This window comes from Apodemus sylvaticus, chromosome 2 (genome assembly GCF_947179515.1).
Source record: "Apodemus sylvaticus chromosome 2, mApoSyl1.1, whole genome shotgun sequence".
NCBI lineage: Eukaryota > Metazoa > Chordata > Mammalia > Rodentia > Muridae > Apodemus > Apodemus sylvaticus.
In genome coordinates, this window is record NC_067473.1 from 113,593,942 (window position 1) to 113,613,694 (window position 19,753).

A 19,753-nucleotide genomic window follows, 5' to 3' on the forward strand; every position below is an offset into this window, starting at 1 on the left:
CAGCCAGGACAGCCTGGAACACAAGAGATCCAGTCTCAACAAAGGAACAACAAACAAACAAACAAACAAACAGGAACCCAAAAGTTGATAAAATAAAATTGATGTCATTAATGTCACCATCAATTGGAGCGGCAAAATACTGGGTCTTTGCCACTGCGCATCCTGCATCATCATTTATTCCCACGTTTGTTTGGTTTTTTTTCCCCTCTTTTCTTCATTCTACCATAGTGTCGCCTTGGTGTCAACATATCCTCCCACACAGATCAGACACACGAACATTCATAGCAGCGTTATAGTGTAGAAACCTCCCAAGTGTCCATCAACAGGCGAAGTAGATAGAATAGCATTCCTTTAGGAAAAGACACAAAGTTTTTCTAAATAGCAAAACAGTCACTAAGTAACGCTGGCGGAGGTGCCTCGGTCACGGAAGAGTTGACAGCAGCGCTTAGCAAGCCCCATTTTCCTCCCGGCCTCACAGAATACTGATTGGCTGAGCTCAGTAAGGGGCGGGGCGAAGCTCAGCGGGACGGGAAAGAAGCCCGGTCTCGCGAGATCCTGTTGGTTCCGCATTTCGGCTCTTGGAGCTGTGGGAGGCAGCGCGGAGGATCCCGCGGTCGGTGCTTGTGCGCGGCGGCCGGAACTCAGTAACAAACCCGGGCCGTGAAGCTTCGGCAGCCCTGTTGAGCCGCGCGCCGCCCTCTGCTTCCCGGTGCCCGCGGAGGCGCCGAGTCTGACGGGGCGGGGGCCACGGCCCCTCGGGCTAGCGAGGATGAGCTTCCTCTTGTGAGTGGGCCGGGCCGGGGCAGGGCGGGGCGGGTGTCGGTCGGCCGGGCCAAGCGGAGGGCGGAGCCGGACCTAGGGCTGCACCGGACCTGCTGCCTCGGAAACGGCTCGCTCAGGAAAATGTGCAGTGCCTCGGTGATCAGACAAGGCTGAGAAAGAAAAGTGCAGATTCTCAATGGTTTCCACAGGCTTACATTTGAGACGAGAGCTTTGCACCTTATAATGTGACTTTTCTCTTATCCCAGGCAGGGCTTGAACCTGGGCTCCTCCTGCCTCAGCTTTCCAAGGAGCCAGCTTACAGCCTAGGCCACCAGGACAGGCCTGCTTTAATTGCTGTTGTTATATCTGAGTGTGAAGTGGAATTTACTGATTTACATTCTCCCAGTGACCAATCATGTTAAGCATCTTGTGTGTGTGTGTGTGTGTATGTATGCATGTATGTATGTGTTTTGTATTTTCAGGCCATTTGTCGATAAAGTCTATTGAGATCCTTTTCCTACTTTAAAATCAGATTGTTTTTTTTATTTTGTTAGCACCGGTTAATTTTACAAATTAATGGGTTTCACTGTGACATTTCCATATGGGTATGTGGCGCAGTGGTTGTGTCCGTCTGCATTTTTGGTTTGAGTTGTAAGAATTCTTTATGTATTTTGGATATGAGTGTCTTATTACATCTGTGACTTAAAAATAGTTTCTCCCATCCTCAGGATCATTTTAACTGTCTTGATGGCATCATTTGAAGAATAAGTGTATTTTTCAAAGATTTATTTAATTCTTTAGTTTTGTTGGGTTTTTTGTTTTATTTTTGTTTTTTGTTTGTTTGTTTGTTTGTTTTTCAAGACAGGGTTTCTGTGTGTAGTCCTGGCTGTCCTGGTACTCACTCTGTAGTCCAGGCTGGCCATGAACTCAGAAATCTGCCTGCCTGCCTCTGCCTCCCAAGTGCTAGGATTAGAGGCATGCACCACCACTGCCTGGTCGTTGTTTTGTTTTTTGAGACAGGGCTATATAGAGAAACCCTGTCTTGAAAAACAAAAAACAAAAAACAAAACCCCAAAAAACCAGAATAACCAAAGAGTAGAAGAACTGTCTATCAGTTTAAGTTATAAATAAAAACTTACATTTACCTCATATGGTTGAAGAGCTACGGACAGTCCACAGGAAGAGTCCTGGTTTCACTATGTAGCTCTGACTGTCCTGTAACTAACTATGTAAACAGCTGACCTCCCAGAGATCTGCCTGGCTCTCCCTCCAGAGTGCTGGGATTAAAGATGTGTACCAGTATGCCAAGTTTAGGATTTATTTTCACTTTATGAGTATGGGTGTTTTGGTTGTATGCATGCATGCATGGATGTATGTATGTATGTGTGTGTATGTATGTATGTATGTATGTATACCGTGTTCATCCAGTACCCATGGATGCCAGAAGAGGGCATCAAATCCCCTGGGACTGGAGTTGTGGATGGTTGTGAGCCACCATGTGGGTACTGGGAACTGTATACCCCAGTCATCAGCAAGAACAGCAAGTGTTCTTACCTGCTGAGCCATCTCTCTAGCTCTTGAAGCACAAACCTTAATTTATAATATGAAGATCATGTTGAATCTTAAGAAATCACTTAGTGTTAATTTCCCATGTTTAGTTTCCTGTTACTAGTTTCCTGTCTCCATGTGTTCCTGGGGTGATCCTTCTAACTTAATACTTCCTTAATGTATGTAGTTCTTTATAAAGTATGGTATTTATTTAGTGTAGTGCTTTCATAATTCTTTACTTTTTACACTACTTAAAGTTTACTTTCACAGGTAAGATGTAAGTCCACAAGTCTGTTTCCTTCCCCTTGTTGTTAATTCTTGTCACAGTTCTGATATGAATTATTTTAATGCGTTTTCTGTTTTGTTCTTGATGTTTGTGCTTTCTATGGGTTAATAAAATCCCATGATGTGGATATGCTCTCCATATCTACAGGTGCATAGAAGGAGTAGATTTGCATTGTTAAAAAGTGTTGCTATAACAAGCACTAGAATCTTTAGTGTGTTCACCTCCACATGCACCTGTTGGTTAAATGCTCTTGTAGATGGGGTAATAGATTGCCCTGTGTAACAAGTTGTGGTGCTGCTCCTGCACTAATACTTTTAAATGTTTACTTGTTTGTTTCATATATGTAGATCCGTGAGTGTAGAGTAGACACACAAGTGTGTGATGTTGTGTCCTGATGCACAGAGAATAGAAGAGGGCATTGGGGAGGCTCCTATCACCTTTTGCCTCTTTTTTTTTTTTTTTTTTTTTTTTTTTTAAAGATTGATTTATTGTTTGTAAGTACACTGTAGCTGTCTTCAGACACTCCAGAAGAGGGTACCAGATCTCATTACGGATGGTTGTGAGCCATCATGTGTTTGCTGGGATTTGAACTCATGACCTTCGAAAGAGTAGTCAGTGCTCTTAACCGCTGAACCATCTCTCCCGCCTTGCCTCTTTTTTTAAGGCAAGGTATTTTTGAACTTGCTCAAGTCCGAGGGCTCCTTCTTGTCTTAATGTTGTATTGCTGTGAAGAGACACCAAGACCAGGGCAACTCTTACAAAGGAAAACATTTGGGTGCTTACAGTTTCGAAGGATTAGTTCATTGACATCATGGTGGGGAGCGTGGCAACACACCTGCTAACATGGTGCTGCAGAAGGAGCTGGGAGTTCTGTATTGGAACTGCAGGAAGCGAGAGACAGACTGGGACTAGTTTGGGCTTTTGAAACCCCAAACCCAGCCCCAGTGACACACTTCCTCCAACAAGGCCATACCTCCTAATCCTCCCTAAGTATTTAAATACATGATCCTATGGGGCCTTTCTTGTTGACGCTGTCACATTCCCATCTCCTTCCCCATTATTGCTTAAGTAGTACTTCACATTATCCAAACATATAAGTCTCCCATTTTTCCTTTTATCAGTAGTTTTTTAGTTGACTTTACTCATTTCTTGACAATAGTCTCCCTAAGAAGTACCCTAAAGCACTAGCACTTCCTAGAGTCAGATTACAGGTGGTCTTTATGTGCAGCAAGTGCTCTTAACTAGGCAGTCATCTCACTCATCTATTCAGTCTCTGCTCTTGCTTTTATAGGTGCGTGCATGCGTGCATGCATGTGTGCATGTGTATCTGCCAGCCCCAAATGCAAACGTTTGACACTACTGCATTCTTTTCTGTCATCATCTCTTCTTCCATCTTGGCCTTATTTAGGGGCACTTTTTACTGATCAGCTTATTTATTCCAATATTTATTTGTGTGCGTATATGTAAAAGCAATACATGTTCTTAACTGCTTAGCCATCTTGCCCCCTAATAGAGCTGTTTATACGCTTAAAGTGCCAGACATATTTCATTCCTAAAAATTCACACATTTTTATCTTTAACCCAACAGCAGCAGCCGCTCTTCGAAAACATTCAAACCAAAGAAGAATATTCCTGAAGGGTCCCATCAATATGAACTCTTAAAACACGCAGAGGCAACTCTCGGAAGCGGCAATCTGAGGCAGGCTGTTATGTTGCCTGAGGGAGAGGACCTCAACGAATGGATTGCTGTCAATAGTAAGTGTTTAAGAACATTACCTTGTTGATTTATAGAGTTTGCTAAAATCTTATTTAATGAATTTTCTTTTATAGGTATAATTTTTTTGTTTTTTGTTTTTTTGTTGTTTTTTGTTTTTGTTTTTCGAGACAGGGTTTCTCTGTATAGCCTTGGCTGTCCTGGAACTCACTCTGTAGACCAGGCTGCCCTCGAACTCAGAAATCTGCCTGCTTCTGTCTCCTAAGTGCTAGGATTAAAAGGCACATGCCACAACTGCCCGGCTTTTTATAGGTATAATTCTTGTACTATAACAGCTATCTATAAAATACATTTCGACTTTACCTGTCAAAAGACAGGTTTTGTGGTGAGTGAAGATACTTGAGAAGTGCTGAGAATATCGTGAAGTAAGGTCAACTAAAAAAGTACATGCTCAGTGGGAGACTTACATGTCTGAACAATGTGAAGTACTGCTTTTTTAGGGAAACCTTTTTTTTTGAGTTTACTCAAATTATCAAGTTTGGGCTGGAAAAATGGGTCAGTGGTCAAGAGTGCGTGCTGTTCTTTCAGAGGACACAGTTTGTCTCTTGGCACCCGTATGGGGTAGTTCACAGCTGCCAGTGCCTCTAGGGAACCCAACAGTCTCTTCTGGAGTTACAGATGGTACCTTTTCTCTGAACTTTTAGAACTTAACTGTTGGCATGTGGGTCCCTTATTTATCTTTTAAACTCTTCTGTTACCATAGACCCCATACTAGGTACTTGACTAAGTCCTTTTTGAGTGGTCTTGACTATGCTGGAGACCTCATACTGATGATAAAGCAGATGTTTGAAATGCACAAGACAGCTTGTAACTCCTCACTGAATTTGTTAACATCTTTTTCTCTTTCCTAACAAATGATAGTATGTTGTAGTTTAGATTGATAAGCTATGACTCTTTCAAATCCGTGGATCTAACCAAAATAGTCTAGTGACTTATTAGGTACTAGTAGATTAGCTCTAGTGTTTTGAGTCAGCTGGACATGGTAATCCTAGAATTCTGTAATTCTAGTTGCTTGGGAGGCTGAGGGAGGAGGATTGCAGGAGCCCAGCTGTTCAAGACTAGCCTGGGCAACATAGACCCCATTTTAAAAAAGGAAAATATTTTTCCTTTGGCTGAGAGGTCTGTTTGGTTTGTCATGATTTACTTTTTTTGTTTCTTTCTTTCTTTGTTTGTTTTTTGAGACAGGGTTTCTCTGTGTAGCCCTGGCTGTCTTGGAACTCACTCTGTAGACCAGGCTGGCCTCGAACTCAGAAATCCGCCTGCCTCTGCCTCCCAAGTGCTGGGATGAAAGGCGTGCACCACCACTTTTTTTTTCTTTACTTTTTTTTTTTTTTTTGGCATGATTTACGTAGTAGACACTTAACACAGTTGTAACTTTGTCTCTGCAGCTGTGGATTTCTTCAATCAGATCAACATGTTGTATGGAACCATTACAGAATTCTGCACTGAGGCAAGCTGCCCAGTCATGTCAGCAGGTCCCAGGTATGTGTCCAGTCTGCTAAATAGGCATTCAGATTGCTTTCTTTTATTTTATAACTGTTAAATGCTAAATAATAAAGACTATTCTTATCTGTTTCTTCATGAAGAGATAATTCCATTTCTGAGTTCTTGACTATTCAGCAATAGCTCTTGCTGTTAACTACATAGGTGTATGAGTACTCAGTATTTAACATTTATATTGTAATTATATTGTTCTAGGAGTAAAAGTATAAAATTTGAGTTAGGGGCCAGTGAGATTGCTCAGAGGGTATAAAGGCAGTTTCTGGCGACCTATGCTCCTTTCTTAGGTGGAAGGAAAGAACTGACTCCAGAAAATTGTTCTCACATGTACTGTGTGTGCATGGCCACACAAATGTAATTTAGCCCAAGTTTTTTTTTTTTTTTAAGATTTATTTATTATATCTAAGTACACTGTAGCTGTCTTTAGACACACCAGGAGAGGTCATCAGATCTCTTTATGGATGGCTGTGAGCCACCATGTGGGTGCTGGGGTTTGAACTCAGGACCGTCATAAGAGAGGTCGGCGCTCTTACCTGCTGAGCCATCTCTCCAGCCCCTTGTCAGTATTTTTAAATGGACAGTAAAACAAGTTTAGAGCCAGTGGCATGGCTCAGCAGGTTTGGTGCTTGCCATGAAAGCCAGATGACCTGAATGAGATCTTCAAAACTCATGTAAAGGCTGGACACACCTTATTCCAGCAGTGGGGAGGCAGAGGCCGGCGGGTGTCTGAATTCCAGGCCATTTATTTACACAGGTTTTTTTTTCCCCCTCTTTTCTTCATTCTACCATAGTGTCACCTGGTGTCAACAAATCCTCCCACACAGAACAGACACACGAACATTCATAGCAGCGTTATAGTGTAGAAACCTCCCAAGTGTCCATCAACAGGTGATGTGGCTAGAATAGCATTCCTTTAGGAAAAGACAAAGTTTTTCTAAATAGCAAAACAGTCACTAAGTAATGCTGGCAGAGGTGTCTTCGTCACGGGAGAGTTGAGAGCAGTGCCAGGGTGAGCCATCTCTCCAGCACCCCCAATTTTTTTTTTTTTTCCCCAGACAGGGTTTCTCTGTGTAGCCCTGGCTGTCCTGGAACTCACTTTGTAGACCAGGCTGGTCTTGAACTCAGAAATCCGCCTGCCTCTGCCTCCCAAGTGCTAGGATTAAAGGCGTGGGCCACCACCGCCCAGCCTAAGAGTTTAATTTCTTATAAGAACTTTTAGGTGGTCCTAAAATATTTGCTCATTTTTTTTCCTGGCACCCATATAGAATTAATGAAAGTAGGTGCACATCCAGAAGTATCTGTCTTAAAGACCCTGAGTTAAAAATAGGCTGAGAGTTTCCTATAACTTTTTTTTAAAGGTTTTATTTTATGTATGTGAGTACACTGTTGCTGTCTTCAGACACGCCAGAAGAGGGCATCAGATCTTATTACAAATGGTTGTGAGCTACTATGTGTGAACTGATGTACACTGTGGTTGTTAGGAATTGAATTCAGGACCTCTAAAAAAGCAGTCAATGCTCTTAACCACTGAGCCATCTCTCCAGCCCCCCTTTCTATAACTTCTTAAAAGTCACATAAAATTTCTGTGGACGGAGCTGGAGAGATGGCTCAGAGGTTAAAAACACTGACTGCTCTTCTAGAGGTCCTGAGTTCAATTTCCAGCAACCATTGTTTATATAAAAAATAAAATAAAATAAAAATCATTGTTTATTTTAGCCGGGCAGTGGCGGCCCATGCCTTTAATCCCAGCACTTGGGAGGCAGAGGCAGGCGGATTTCTGAGTTTGAGGCCAGCCTGGTCTACAGAGTGAGTTCCAGGACAGCCAGGGCTATACACAGAAACCCTGTCTTGAAAAACCAAAAAAAAAAAAAAAAAAAAAAAAAAAAAAAATCCAAAAACCAACCAATCAAACCAAAAAAAAAAAAAAAAAAAAAAAAACCAACAAAAAAAAATTAAGTTGGGTTTATTTGTTTAAAAAAAAATTCTGTGGACAGAATGTGAACCTGCTTTGATTACAGGTTGTCCACGCTAAGGTTTTAACAACTGTCACTAACATTTTGTTGTTCTCTGCAGGTATGAGTACCACTGGGCAGATGGCACTAATATTAAAAAGCCAATTAAGTGTTCTGCACCAAAATATATCGACTATTTGATGACGTGGGTTCAGGACCAGCTTGACGATGAAACTCTTTTCCCTTCTAAGATTGGTAAGTTAACCCTGTGGAGCAGCCTTTCTTGTGAGTGGTGACTGAAGTCTTTCAATGTTCTATTACTTTACATCAGTTTAGCAGAGAAGGCCACATTCTGCAAAGAACTTGTATCATGTATATTTCCCCACTGGTGTGTTTTCTTCATACCAGTTAATACTTAGTGTTTTTTTTTTTTAAAGATTTATTTATTATATGTACACTGTAGCTGTCTTCAGACAGCCAGGAGAGGATGCCAGATCTCATTACAGATGGTCGTGAACCACCATGTGGTTGCTGGGATTTGAACTCAGGACCTTTTGAAGAGCAGTCAGTGCTCTTAACCGCTGAGCCATCTCTCCAGCCCCCAATACTTAGTTTTTAATCTTTTCCAGTTTTGGATCTATTTTAAAATAAAAAGTATTTTATGTGTGTGGTGTGAATGTGTAGGATTTGTGTGCTACAGCATATGTGTGCAGGTAAGACAACTTCTTAGATTTGGTCCTTCTAGCCGGGCAGTGGTGGCTCACGCCTGTAATCCCAGCACTCTGGGAGGCAGAGGCAGTCGGATTTCTGAGTTCGAGACCAGCCTGGTCTACAGAGTGAGTTCCAGGACAGCCAGGGCTACACACAGAGAAACCTTGTCTCAAAAAAACCAAAAATCAAAAAAAAAATTTTTATGTTATGTGTACGAGTACACTGTAGCTGACTTCAGACACACCAGAAGAGTGCATATGATCCCATTACAGATGGTTGTGAACCACCGTGTGGTTGCTGGGAATTGAACTCAGGACCTCTGGAAGAGCAGTCAGTGCTCTTAACTGCTAAGCCATCTCTTCAGCCTCCTTAGCAAATCTTTAGTCATTAGCAAAATGGGAATTTTAAGAGAAAAAATGTTTGATTTTAAAACCTGTTTTAGCCGGGCAGTGGTGGCGCACGCCTTTAACCCCAGCACTTGGGAGGCAGAGGCAGGCGGATTTCTTGAGTTTGAGGCCAGGCTGGTCTACAGAGTGAGTTCCATGACGGTCAGGGCTATACAGAGAAACCCTGTCTCAGAAAAACCAAAACAAAACAAAAACTTTTTTTTGGTATTTCATATTAAAATTGTGCTCTGAGAAACCACTCAAAGCTTGAGTGTAATGTAAAAGTCATTTTAGCCAAGACTAAGAGTTGGGAATACCATAGATGTACAAAATGTATTATATCAAGCTTCTCAGGCTGACTAAAGTAAGAAGTAAGATGCACAGTGGGAACGCTGTTAAAAGTCTCCATTTCCTGAGAGGTTCAAAGGTATTTAAAGTGTTTCTGAGGAACTGGTTTTTGAAGCTGACATTTTAACAGGCCTGGGACTCACTGTGGAGTTCATGGATTCTCAGAGATCCACCTGTTTCTGCTTTAAAGACAAGCACCACTTGCTTGGCAGGCAGACATCTTCTTAGTTTTTCTTAGTGTTGGTTTATGTAGCTCGTTGGCTTGTTGGCATTCTCCTATCCATAAAGGATTTGATTCTGTTAGCCAAACTTTTCCAGCATGTAGCCCTCACCTCATGGCTACCGCTTGGAGAGGTCCCCATACCTCCTAGGAGAAGTTCTCCTCAAGAGGTTATTTCTTTTCTCTTAGAAGGAAAGAGGTTCCCTTCTTCTGTTTCAGGAAGGATCACCCCTTTTTAGGATACAGGAAAATGAAGACTTACTTTCCAGAGTAGTGTAAAAGATGAGAAATTCTCTACCTACATAGAAGATGGTAAAGACTTGAGTGGTATCTGTTCAGGATATCCCTTTGTTTAGGAAAATCTCCATTCCTAATTTTTTTATTTTACAAATGATGAAAGTGATGTTTATAATCAAAATGTGTATTCTTGTTGCATTTGATCTTAGAGAGAACCTCTGATATTGAACAACCAGCATGCTCATTTGAACTGTGATCCAGCAGTTACTATACCTAAGTTACTGTTGTAGGCAATCAGTTTGGTGTGTGAAGAATATTTAGTGTGGGATTTCCCTTGTTTTAAGAATGTGTAAGCTTGTGTGCTACAGTTGATCTGGGTAGCATCAAGGCTTGGTACATTCTGATTTGATAAAAGACCAATAGGTATGTGTTCAATTACAGGTGTCCCATTTCCCAAAAACTTTATGTCTGTGGCAAAGACTATTCTGAAGCGTCTGTTCCGGGTTTATGCCCATATTTACCACCAGCACTTTGACTCTGTGATGCAGCTGCAAGAGGAGGCCCACCTCAACACCTCCTTTAAGCACTTTATTTTCTTTGTTCAGGTAAGTGAGCTGTAGTGATCTCTGGGCCTTGGACTTTGACCTTGTTAACTTAGTAAAAACACTGTGTTATGTATAGATGTGGAATGTGTGAGTTTAAGCTTTGTTCTGTTCCCAGTTTTGTTCTCTTCTCCACACTTTCATTGATTCATGAAGCAGTATAGAAGGGCAGTGTCTCTGGGATGGAGAGGTGGCTCAGCAGTTAAGAACACATATTGCTGAGGACCTGGGGTTTAGTTCCCAGAACCCGCATTGGGAGGCTCACAATAAGCTGTAGGGATCCTGCATCCTCATCTAGTTTCTGCAGACACATGCACACATGTGGTTCACATAAACTAATGAAAGCTCATGTATGTACCTTAAATAGATAACTGAATCTGTTAAGGAAAAAAAAAAAAAAGGAAGAAAGGCAGCATCCCACTGGGAACTGGCTACCTAGGCCTTTCCTTGGTCATCCAGGTCTGTGGCCTGTTGCCTGCGAGCGCTAACAGAATTAGAACTTTAAAAGGTCAAATAAAGGTATTTGAGACTAAGAATTAACAGAGCATGATGCCATATCTCTAATCCTAGCCAGACCTTGTTCCAAAAATCCAGAAAAGAAAGCTGGTGAGACAGATGGCTCAGCCATAAAGAGCACGTTCTGCTCTTGCAGAGGACTTGAGTTTGTTTTCTAGTACCTGCATTGGGGAGCTCACAACCACCTTAAGTACAGCTCCAGAAATTCAGATACCTACTTCTACTCTCTTCAGATACCCCCATACCTGTGGCGCGCGCACACACACACACACACACACACACACACACACACACACACGTAAGGGGGGAGATATTAAACTTTTAAAAAGTAGAAAATGAAAAAAAGGACCCCTTTTTAGAGCTAGGCAATTCTGTATGTAAATTATCTTTTTATAGTAGAGAAAACTGGTAGCTTTTTAGTGATAATTGTGTATCGTGGCTCTGTATAATGTAAAGGCTATGCCAATTTAATGATTTTCTTTTTCCTTCTGAGACTGTGTGCCTTGTGTGTGCACACTTGTGTATGTTCATATGTGTATATATAAAAGTAAAAGTTGACTTCTCATGAGGCAGCTATTATCAAAGGTTTAGTTTGTAATTTTCAGGTCATTTCTGTATAAACTCATGTATTTAATTTCTGTGTTTAGCACAATGATAAGGATCATCTCATATCTACATATCTACAGTTCCTCTCACCCCCCACATTTGGTTTTAAGGGAGCCTGATGTCCCAGTACTGTAAACACCACGAGAGTCATATGTTGGTCTCTCTGGGGCCCATCACCTGATGATCTTATGGGTCACCAGATACTATTGACACTGTACGGACTCCAGGAACTTAGGAGCTGTGGTTCAGGAAGTGGGGAGAAAGGCCCACATACGTCTCAGCATCACCAATGTTTTAATTTTTAAATTGTTTGTATGTGTGTATGTATGGCGTGTGTGTGTGTCTGTGCATGTAGGTACACATGTAGATGGAAGCCAGACGTCAGCACTGGGCATCTCCCCACACTAGGCATGACTGGTTCAGCTAGGTGCCTGGCCAGCAGGCAGGGCCTCCTGTGTCTTCCTTCCCAGCACCATGGTCACAGTACTGTGGCTGACTTTCTTGTGTGACAAGCATTTTACTAACTGAGCCTTCTTAGCCTGTTTTAAAATAAAACTAAAAACAGTCATTTTATATATCAGAGAGGTCATTTCTTTCAGATATCAGAAACCTAGGTTTAGGAAGCTCATTTCTGAAAAATATATGAGTTTCAATTTTGGTTCATTATTATATTTTTTCTTTTTAGGAGTTTAATCTGATTGATAGGCGTGAGTTGGCACCACTTCAGGAATTAATTGAGAAGCTTGGATCTAAAGACAGATAAATGTTTCTTCTAGAACACAGTTACGCTCTCCCTCTATCTACTGCTAGCACTCTCTCATTACTGTCTGGTGTGGACTGAGTGATACTACAGGAAACCAGGATCAAAAGGTCCATTGTGTCTGCAGAGAAAATTGTCCCAAAGGTAGGTTGGCCAGATAGCTTCAGAACAATCCAACGACACAGCTGCATCAGAGGTGCTGTGTGGCCACCCTGTTACTGTTAGTGTCCTTCTTTGTTTTAACCTCATGACTAACCTGTAGTTTGTTGCTGAGCTTTGTTCAAGAAAATGAGTTTTTCCATGTGACAACATAATGGACATTAAGAATTTTCAGCAGCAACTTACTAGTAAGTTTTTAGAACAAATGTCTTAACACAGATCAGTTTGCTTTGTTTTATAAATCAGCGGTGTTCTGTTTCTAAATCCCAACATTTAGAGCTTCTGTTTTACTTTGGATATCCTTTGGTTCACATTTGTATACTGATGTTTCATAGGCAAGAGTGTATGTTTTTTAGCCAGGCATGATGGTCCATGCCTGTTACCTGACACTGTGGAGGCAGAGGTGGGAAGGCCTCACATTTGAGGCTGTCTTGAGCTACATTGTCAAACTGTTGCTTAAAAAAAAGTTTGTTTTGCAAAATGCATAAGGCATAAATCACAGGCATATGTGGACTGAGATTAACCAAAGTTATTTCAAATAACTTTAGTTTTTAAACTTGTTTGGGATTGTCTTCATGTCTGATTAGACGAGGAGAGTGCACGGCTCTGATGGTGCCTTGCAGGTTCTCATTTGAGACTCCTCACTCAGATTAACTTCATAATGTAGCTCGGGATCAAGAAAACTTCCAAACTCTGTGACACACTTGGGCCTTAAAGCCACTGTTTTCATTGACGTTTCCTTGCATTTCTTGAGGGACAGTAGAAAAAGTATTCAGAGTACTTGATTATTTCCTAAATGATTCCATGTTTTTATTGCAACTTGAAACTTACGTTTCTTTGTAGAAATGCACAGACTTCATGGCGGCAGTAAGAACCCAAGGTCAGAACCACAGAATAGCTTGCAGGGGTGGGTGACAGCTGGTCTTCCTGGGCCTGCTGGAGCTGGAGACTCAGCAAAGAGAGTCAGTTGAAGCAACTTGGCTTCCTCTGTTACTGCACAGGCTGCAGTGAGCTCCAGAGCTTCTACCCTACTTGTCTTTGTATCAAAACTTGAATTTTTCCTCATCCTGTCAGGATAAAAGACTCCTCTACTGGGGAAGTGCCTGCTTTTCATGTGGTCATCAGATCTAGTTAGTTCTGGCCGCCTCCTCAGATGTCCATGACATCCTCGGGAATTCTGGACACTTGCCCGGCAGGCAGTGCTGGAGTTTATGCCTTGCTTGTCAGAGCTGGGGCTTACACAGTGCTCACTGGCCCCCATATGGCTTTATAAAAGTTAGAGTTGATGAGATTTTTGTTATTTATTTTGATTTCCTCTAGACTCTACTGGAAAGTATCACTTAGAAACTCCAGTTTTAGTAACTCGTTTTCAGTAAGTTCTTAAGTATGCTCAGAATTTCAGAGGAACTGTTTTGTCTTTATTTTGGCTGAAATCACATATCACCATTAGAGGAACTCAAGTTGGGATAATGATTTAGGGAAAATAGGACCGCTTGGAAACACCTCACAACCCAGGTGTATGCAGAGGTCCAGATGTCAGCTGTTGACAGTCATCTACAGCCAGGAAGCAGGCTTAGACGACACCAGGAATGCATCACCCCTCAACCCCAGACTCCGTTTACTTTGATTTGCCTTAGTCTCTAAGGAATGAAATTCTCTTTCTCAACCAGGGCCCAATCATTTTTATGAATTCTGACACCCTCAAATCAAAGGTTTCTATTTTCTCTGCATGTGTTTCAAGGATAGAAATGCCCTCTCCATGACTGAGCTCCATGGATAGATGCTAAGATACGGGGAGGCAGCTCAGTAGTGGGGTAGAAAGCAAAGCCTTGGTGGTAAAAAGAGGGTCTCCATTTTTTGATGGCCCCCTCCACTTTTTTCCTTCTGTCTTTTAAAATGAAAACAGTGCTAGACTTCCAAACCAACCTGCCTTAATCAGCAGTCGCACACATTGTGCTGTTTCTCACCTCTGAGGCAAGGACACGGGAGGAGGATGCCTTCTGCCTTTGGCTAGAGGGCTGACTTAAAACATCTGAAGAAATCAATCTGTCCTGGGTTTATCTGCCTGCTGTATAGCTCTCCTGCTCCCCTCAGCCGGAGTCAGCTGTCCTGTCTGATTCTGCGCCCTGGGCTGCATTGCAGTGGCTTCCAATTGCCTGGTGAAATCTGCTTTAGCCCTGTGGTGCTTCAACTTCCAGGACTTTGAAAAACTTGGATATTGGTGGCTGGAGAGATGGCACATTGTTTAAAGCATTGGCTGTTCTTCCAAAGGACCTGGGTTCAATTCCCAGCACCCATATGGTGGCTCACAAGTGTTTGTAACTCAGTTCCAGTGGGTCCATTTCCCTCACACAAACATGCATGCAGTACAAACAGTAGTGCACATTAAATTAGAAACAAAACCTTGGACAGTGATAGATTTATAAAAAATAGTCATACTCCCTTGTACATTTATTTTGTGTGTTAACAACTACTGTACTATTACTCTGCTGACTGAATAAGTAGCTTACCAGCAGCCAGTTAGCCAGGGGTTCTTTTATCTACAGGTTCTTGGCCTGTAGAGCTCTAGTTCACACAACTGCTCATTGGAGAACTGCAGATGATCTCTATTCTCCATGGCTTGTAGCTAAGGCACAGGCACAGTCTGAGGTGAGGTTTCCTGTTTGCACTCTTGGCTTCTTTCTGAGCCCCCAAATCATAGTAGACATAGCTTCTCAGACATGATGTCATTACCTCAGGCATATAAACAAATCAGGATAGAAGAGTGTAGGCCCTACAAGTGTGTCCCGTCATGGTGCCAGGGCACCTCTGCTCTTTGTGGGATTCCTCCCCAGGCAGTATGGAGCCCTGAACAGTGCCAGCCTGGACGTGAGCCGCTGAGCACCGTTAGCAGTCATGTTCCTTCCTCCTGAGGTCATTGAGAGTTCTGACAAAGAAGGAAACAGTAGTCTTTTGGTCTTCCTGATTTTACATTCAGTTTTGACACAGGGCTTTGTTGGGATTTGGAGCACACGTGGCAGCAGGAATTTTACTGAAGCAACTGCATTGAAATTCACATGGGTTTTCTCATCAGAACGTATCAAATAAGTATTCTGTAAAGCCATTCTGGATGGCCAACGTGCTATGGGATGGTTATAGAACAGCATTCTGTGTTGGTCTGCATCAAAAATAGTTTGCATAAGGTAGTCTTGGTTACCATCTAAAATAACTTAAAATATTCTTCACATATAAAATTTATGTTGTATTTTTAAAACTTTTAGGGCTTTATCTATTTTTCTAAGTCGTTAACTGTACTTTTTAAAAAAGTATTTTGTATCTACTTTTGTAACTTCATCAGAATAAACTATATTGAAAGCAAAAATGGCTTTGAAGTGTGTTAACATGCTTTTGTTTAAATGTGGAAATGAGATCCTTGTGGGTTCTCTAGATTTTAATTACAGTTTAAATTTGGAGGGTTGTCTTTGCATACCATTTATTATCTACTTTCTTAAAGCTTAGGAAGAAGTTCCTAAATGAAACCAAATATAATACCAGAGACTATGCTAAAGAACAAATCCCTCTTAGTGAGACCCAACCCAGACAGTTTCAATACTGGCATGCTTATGGGACTCCAGATCTTACAGTTCTTGGAAATGGATGGAGACTGGAACCACTAATTTTCTTACCTGAAAGTTAAGTACTCCTGTACCCTTAAAACCCTCCCCTGCCAAAACAGTCACTTAGTATTATTTAGAACAGGGGCTAACAAGCTCAGTGTATTAATCAAAGTTCTTTAAAAGAGTAGGCCTCAGCCTCTTCGGGAGTGTTGAATGACCCTTTCACAGGGTTTGCCTAAAACCACCAGAAGACATTTTCATTACAATTCATAACAGTAGCAAAATTATAGTTATGAACTAGAACAAAAATAATTTTATGGCTAGGGTCATCACAATGTGAGGTCACAGCATTAGGAAGGTTGAGAACCACTGCTCTAAAGGAACAGAACTGATAAGATGAATATATATTAGATTACTAGAATGGCTTACAGGCTGTGGTCCAGCTCATCTGGCAATGGTTGTCTACCAAGAGACGGTCCAAGGATCCAGTAGTTGTTCAGTCCCCAAGGCAGGACATCTCAGCTAATCTTCTGTGTGCACTGGAATCCCAGAGGAGTGGGTTCTCCTGCCAGTGAAGGATGGACGTGCCAGCAAGAGCAAACAGGCCAAGAAAGAGCAGCTTCCTTCTTCCATGACTGCCAGCAGAAGGTGTGGCCCACATTAAAGGTGGGTCTTTTCTTCTCACCTCAAAAGATCCAGATTAAACATGGGACTTTCCACCTCAAAGGACATAAGAAAAAAATCCTCACAGGTATACCTAGTTGATTGGGTTTTAATTACAGATGTAGTCAAGTAGCCAACCAAGGCATTTTAGGTCTTCTTTTGAAGATTGATATTACTGTAGCTTTGGGCTTTTTGAGTAGAGTTGGAAACTTGCTGAGTGATCAAATGTGCTTAATACTCATTTTGTGTAAGATCAGGCAAATCATCGATCATCATCATACAATTATTGGCATGGGCTTTCTTTGTAGCCCAGATTAGCCTAAGACTTGAAATCCTGCACTATGGCTTCCCAAGTACTATGTGCCTATCTTGTTTGACTTCCTGTTTTGTTCCAATAGGCCAGAAAGTGATCACAAAGGCCAATAAATAACGTCATTCAGTAGGTCAAGGTCTGGAACCTTCATGATGGATGGAGAGAACAGACTCCTAAAAGCTGTTCTCTTACCTCCACATGTGTGCTATGGCTTGTGCTTGCCACATAATTAGATAAGTTTAATAATTTAAAATTATGTATAACTTAATAAAAATTTAAGTGAGCACCAAAATGTCTATCAGTATCTAATGACCTAGTCTTTGGAAGCTGTTTGAAACTTTGGGAGAGTAGATGTAACCTAGACAAGAGTCAGGAAGGCCAGAGTTGGCCTTTGAAGCACCACAGCCAGAAACTACAAGCCACGCCCCTTTGACCTGTCCAGAGTGTCAAGGCTTCCCAGGACCACCTTTCTTTTTTGGTGTCTTAATCAAAAGGAACCTGAATGCTCTTTATTTGGCAGATCCTTGGCTGTTTTAGCTTTCAAGGCACTGCAGGACTTTACTTTGAGGTAATGTTTAGTGCTTGTGGCAGTCTGGGGAGGCAGGAGATTTTCAGTCCGACAAATGTTCAGACAAGTCAGGAAGCTGGCACATAGCTGCATGGAAATGAAATTTTAAGAACTGGAATTGAATTTTAAGACTCTTGGGGTACTAGGAAGCTCTATAAAATGACTCATTAAAAATCATCTCAGTGAGGCAAATACAGGAGATGAATCCCAAGAGACCTTGAGTAGTCCCCATGGTAAGGTGGCACAGGTTTGTAATCTTGGAACAAGAAGGTCAGAAATCCAGGTCAATTTCAGCTACATTAATGAATTTGGGGCCAGTTTGGGTTATAGGAGACCCTGTCTCAACAATAAACAAAACAGAGTGATTATGACCCAGAATTAACGAAGGTGAGAGAGCCTCAGGTGCAGAGCAGAAAGGATTAGCCACTTCTGGGCCCAAAGGCCATGTGACAAATGAAGGGGCTGGAGAGATGGCCGAAGAGCACTGGCTGCTCTTGAAGAGGACCAGGGCCCACATGGGGATCCACAACCGCCTGTATCGCTAGTTCCAGGGGACCTGACACTCTTTTGGCCTTGGACACTGCATGCACATATTATACAGACAGACATGCAGGCAAAATACCCAGACACATAAAATTTAAGAATTTTAAGAAGCCTCAAGTTGTAGGTAGTACTAATGTGTCTTGGTTGGAGGTAAGTCTCCAAAAAGATAAAACCATAGTTTAAAAGACAATTGTGGGACCAAATGTCTGGCAGAACCCGTGAAGACAATTCTGGTATCATATCCTGCAGTTCGAATTTCAGCTAGATGGGTAGGTAAGGGTGAAGTCATATGAAAGTTTATTTCTCTGAAGTCTGAAGGATTTGAGAGTGAACATCTTTCTCTTAAATGGTTTGGCAGCCTCCTGGAAACTAAAGGGAAGAGCACAGTGGAGAGTTAGCAGTTCTCAGTGACAGTTGTGAGGTGATTGTTCTATGGAAAAGGATCGACAAGCAAAAGTACAGGTGTACACGACAGGTCTACACAGCTTAGTGACCTTACCCTAGGGCACTAAGCTTCAATTCTGTACGGAATTCAGTACTCATGTCCAGTGCGGCTTCCAGTAGCTCAGTTACACAACCTGCCTCAGCTTTCTTCAGTGTCTGCTTCATTGCCAGAACATCTGTGACCTCTGTTTGGTCACAGAGCTGGTTGCTCTCAGTGCCAGGCTTTTTACAGGCTTAGCAACATACTGGTAAACCGTAATTTCTTTAGTTCCTGCCAAGTCCATGGGCTGGTTCAGATCATGTGACCAGTCCTAAACCAATCACCATCTAGTTACAGTTTGAACATGTGGTTTGAATAGCAAAGAGGGGCCCCAGCTAGAAAACATTTTAGACAGTTTTGATTGTATTCTTGGCATAAATGAAGAAATCTAAAAGCTAATAAATTATCCCTAATTACACTAATCATAAAGTTTAAGAAATCAAGTAGGAAAAATATACCTATATTATTATATATATAAATATCTAAAATATAAATAAATATACCTATAATATATAAAAATATACCTCAAGTAATCTGGACAAGGGCTGGTACACTGCAGTCACTCAACACTGGTATGAATGAACATTTTGTTTAGCTTTGAGACAGGATTTCTCTATGTGGTCCTTGAACTTGCTGCATTGACCAAGCAGGCCTTGAACTCACAGAGATCCACCTGCCTCTGCCTCCTGAGTGCTGGGATTAAAGGTGTAAGCCTACTTTTAGTTGCTCACTTTAAAGAACAAATCTAGGTCCAATGCACAATCCACACAAGACCTATGGATTGCATAGGCACAAGTGCACTGACAAAAGGCCGCCAATTTTTGCCGGCTACACCAGATGGGAGGCCGGAAACAGTTACCACTGGAGAAACAACGGGCTTAGTGGAACTTGGGTTTTTATTCTCCCACAGTAAACCAGTTAAATTTTGTTGGTGGTTACTCAGTCCTCGTGGTGTGCACTCCCAATTCTACCTTTTCTGGAGGTTTTGTTTTTGTTTATTTGCTTGGTTTTGAGATAGGGTCTCACTGTGTAGCCCTGCTGACTGACCTTAAACTGTGTCTATCGGCTGGCCTTGAACTCACGAGATCTGCCTACCATTGTCTCTCCTGTGCTGGCATTAAAAGTATTTTTAGTTTTGAGACAGGGTCTCAGCCCAAACTGGCCTGGAACTCACCTTAGCCCTGGCTGGTTTTGAACGCAAAACAGCCCTGGGGATTAG

General features: G+C 41.9%; 1 protein-coding gene across 1 annotated transcript; it reads left to right on the forward strand.

Moving 5' to 3' along the window:
- Positions 1–575: 575 nt before the first annotated feature.
- Mob1a (MOB kinase activator 1A) lies at positions 576–15,728 on the forward strand. The gene is made up of 6 exons (XM_052174101.1): positions 576–783; positions 4,185–4,351; positions 5,759–5,852; positions 7,944–8,077; positions 10,166–10,329; positions 12,134–15,728. The coding sequence occupies exons 1-6, from the start codon at positions 770–772 to the stop codon at positions 12,209–12,211; spliced, it is 651 nt and encodes a 216-aa protein (XP_052030061.1). The 5' UTR covers positions 576–769; the 3' UTR covers positions 12,212–15,728.
- Positions 15,729–19,753: the final 4,025 nt, after the last annotated feature.

What these genes read in the sequence shown, in the direction of transcription:
- Mob1a (XM_052174101.1), top strand. An exon ending in TCTTTTCCCTTCTAAGATTG is followed by an intron (nt 8,078 to 10,165) that starts GTAAGTTAACCC and finishes GTTCAATTACAG; the next exon opens with GTGTCCCATTTCCCAAAAAC. An exon ending in ACTTTATTTTCTTTGTTCAG is followed by an intron (nt 10,330 to 12,133) that starts GTAAGTGAGCTG and finishes TTTTCTTTTTAG; the next exon opens with GAGTTTAATCTGATTGATAG.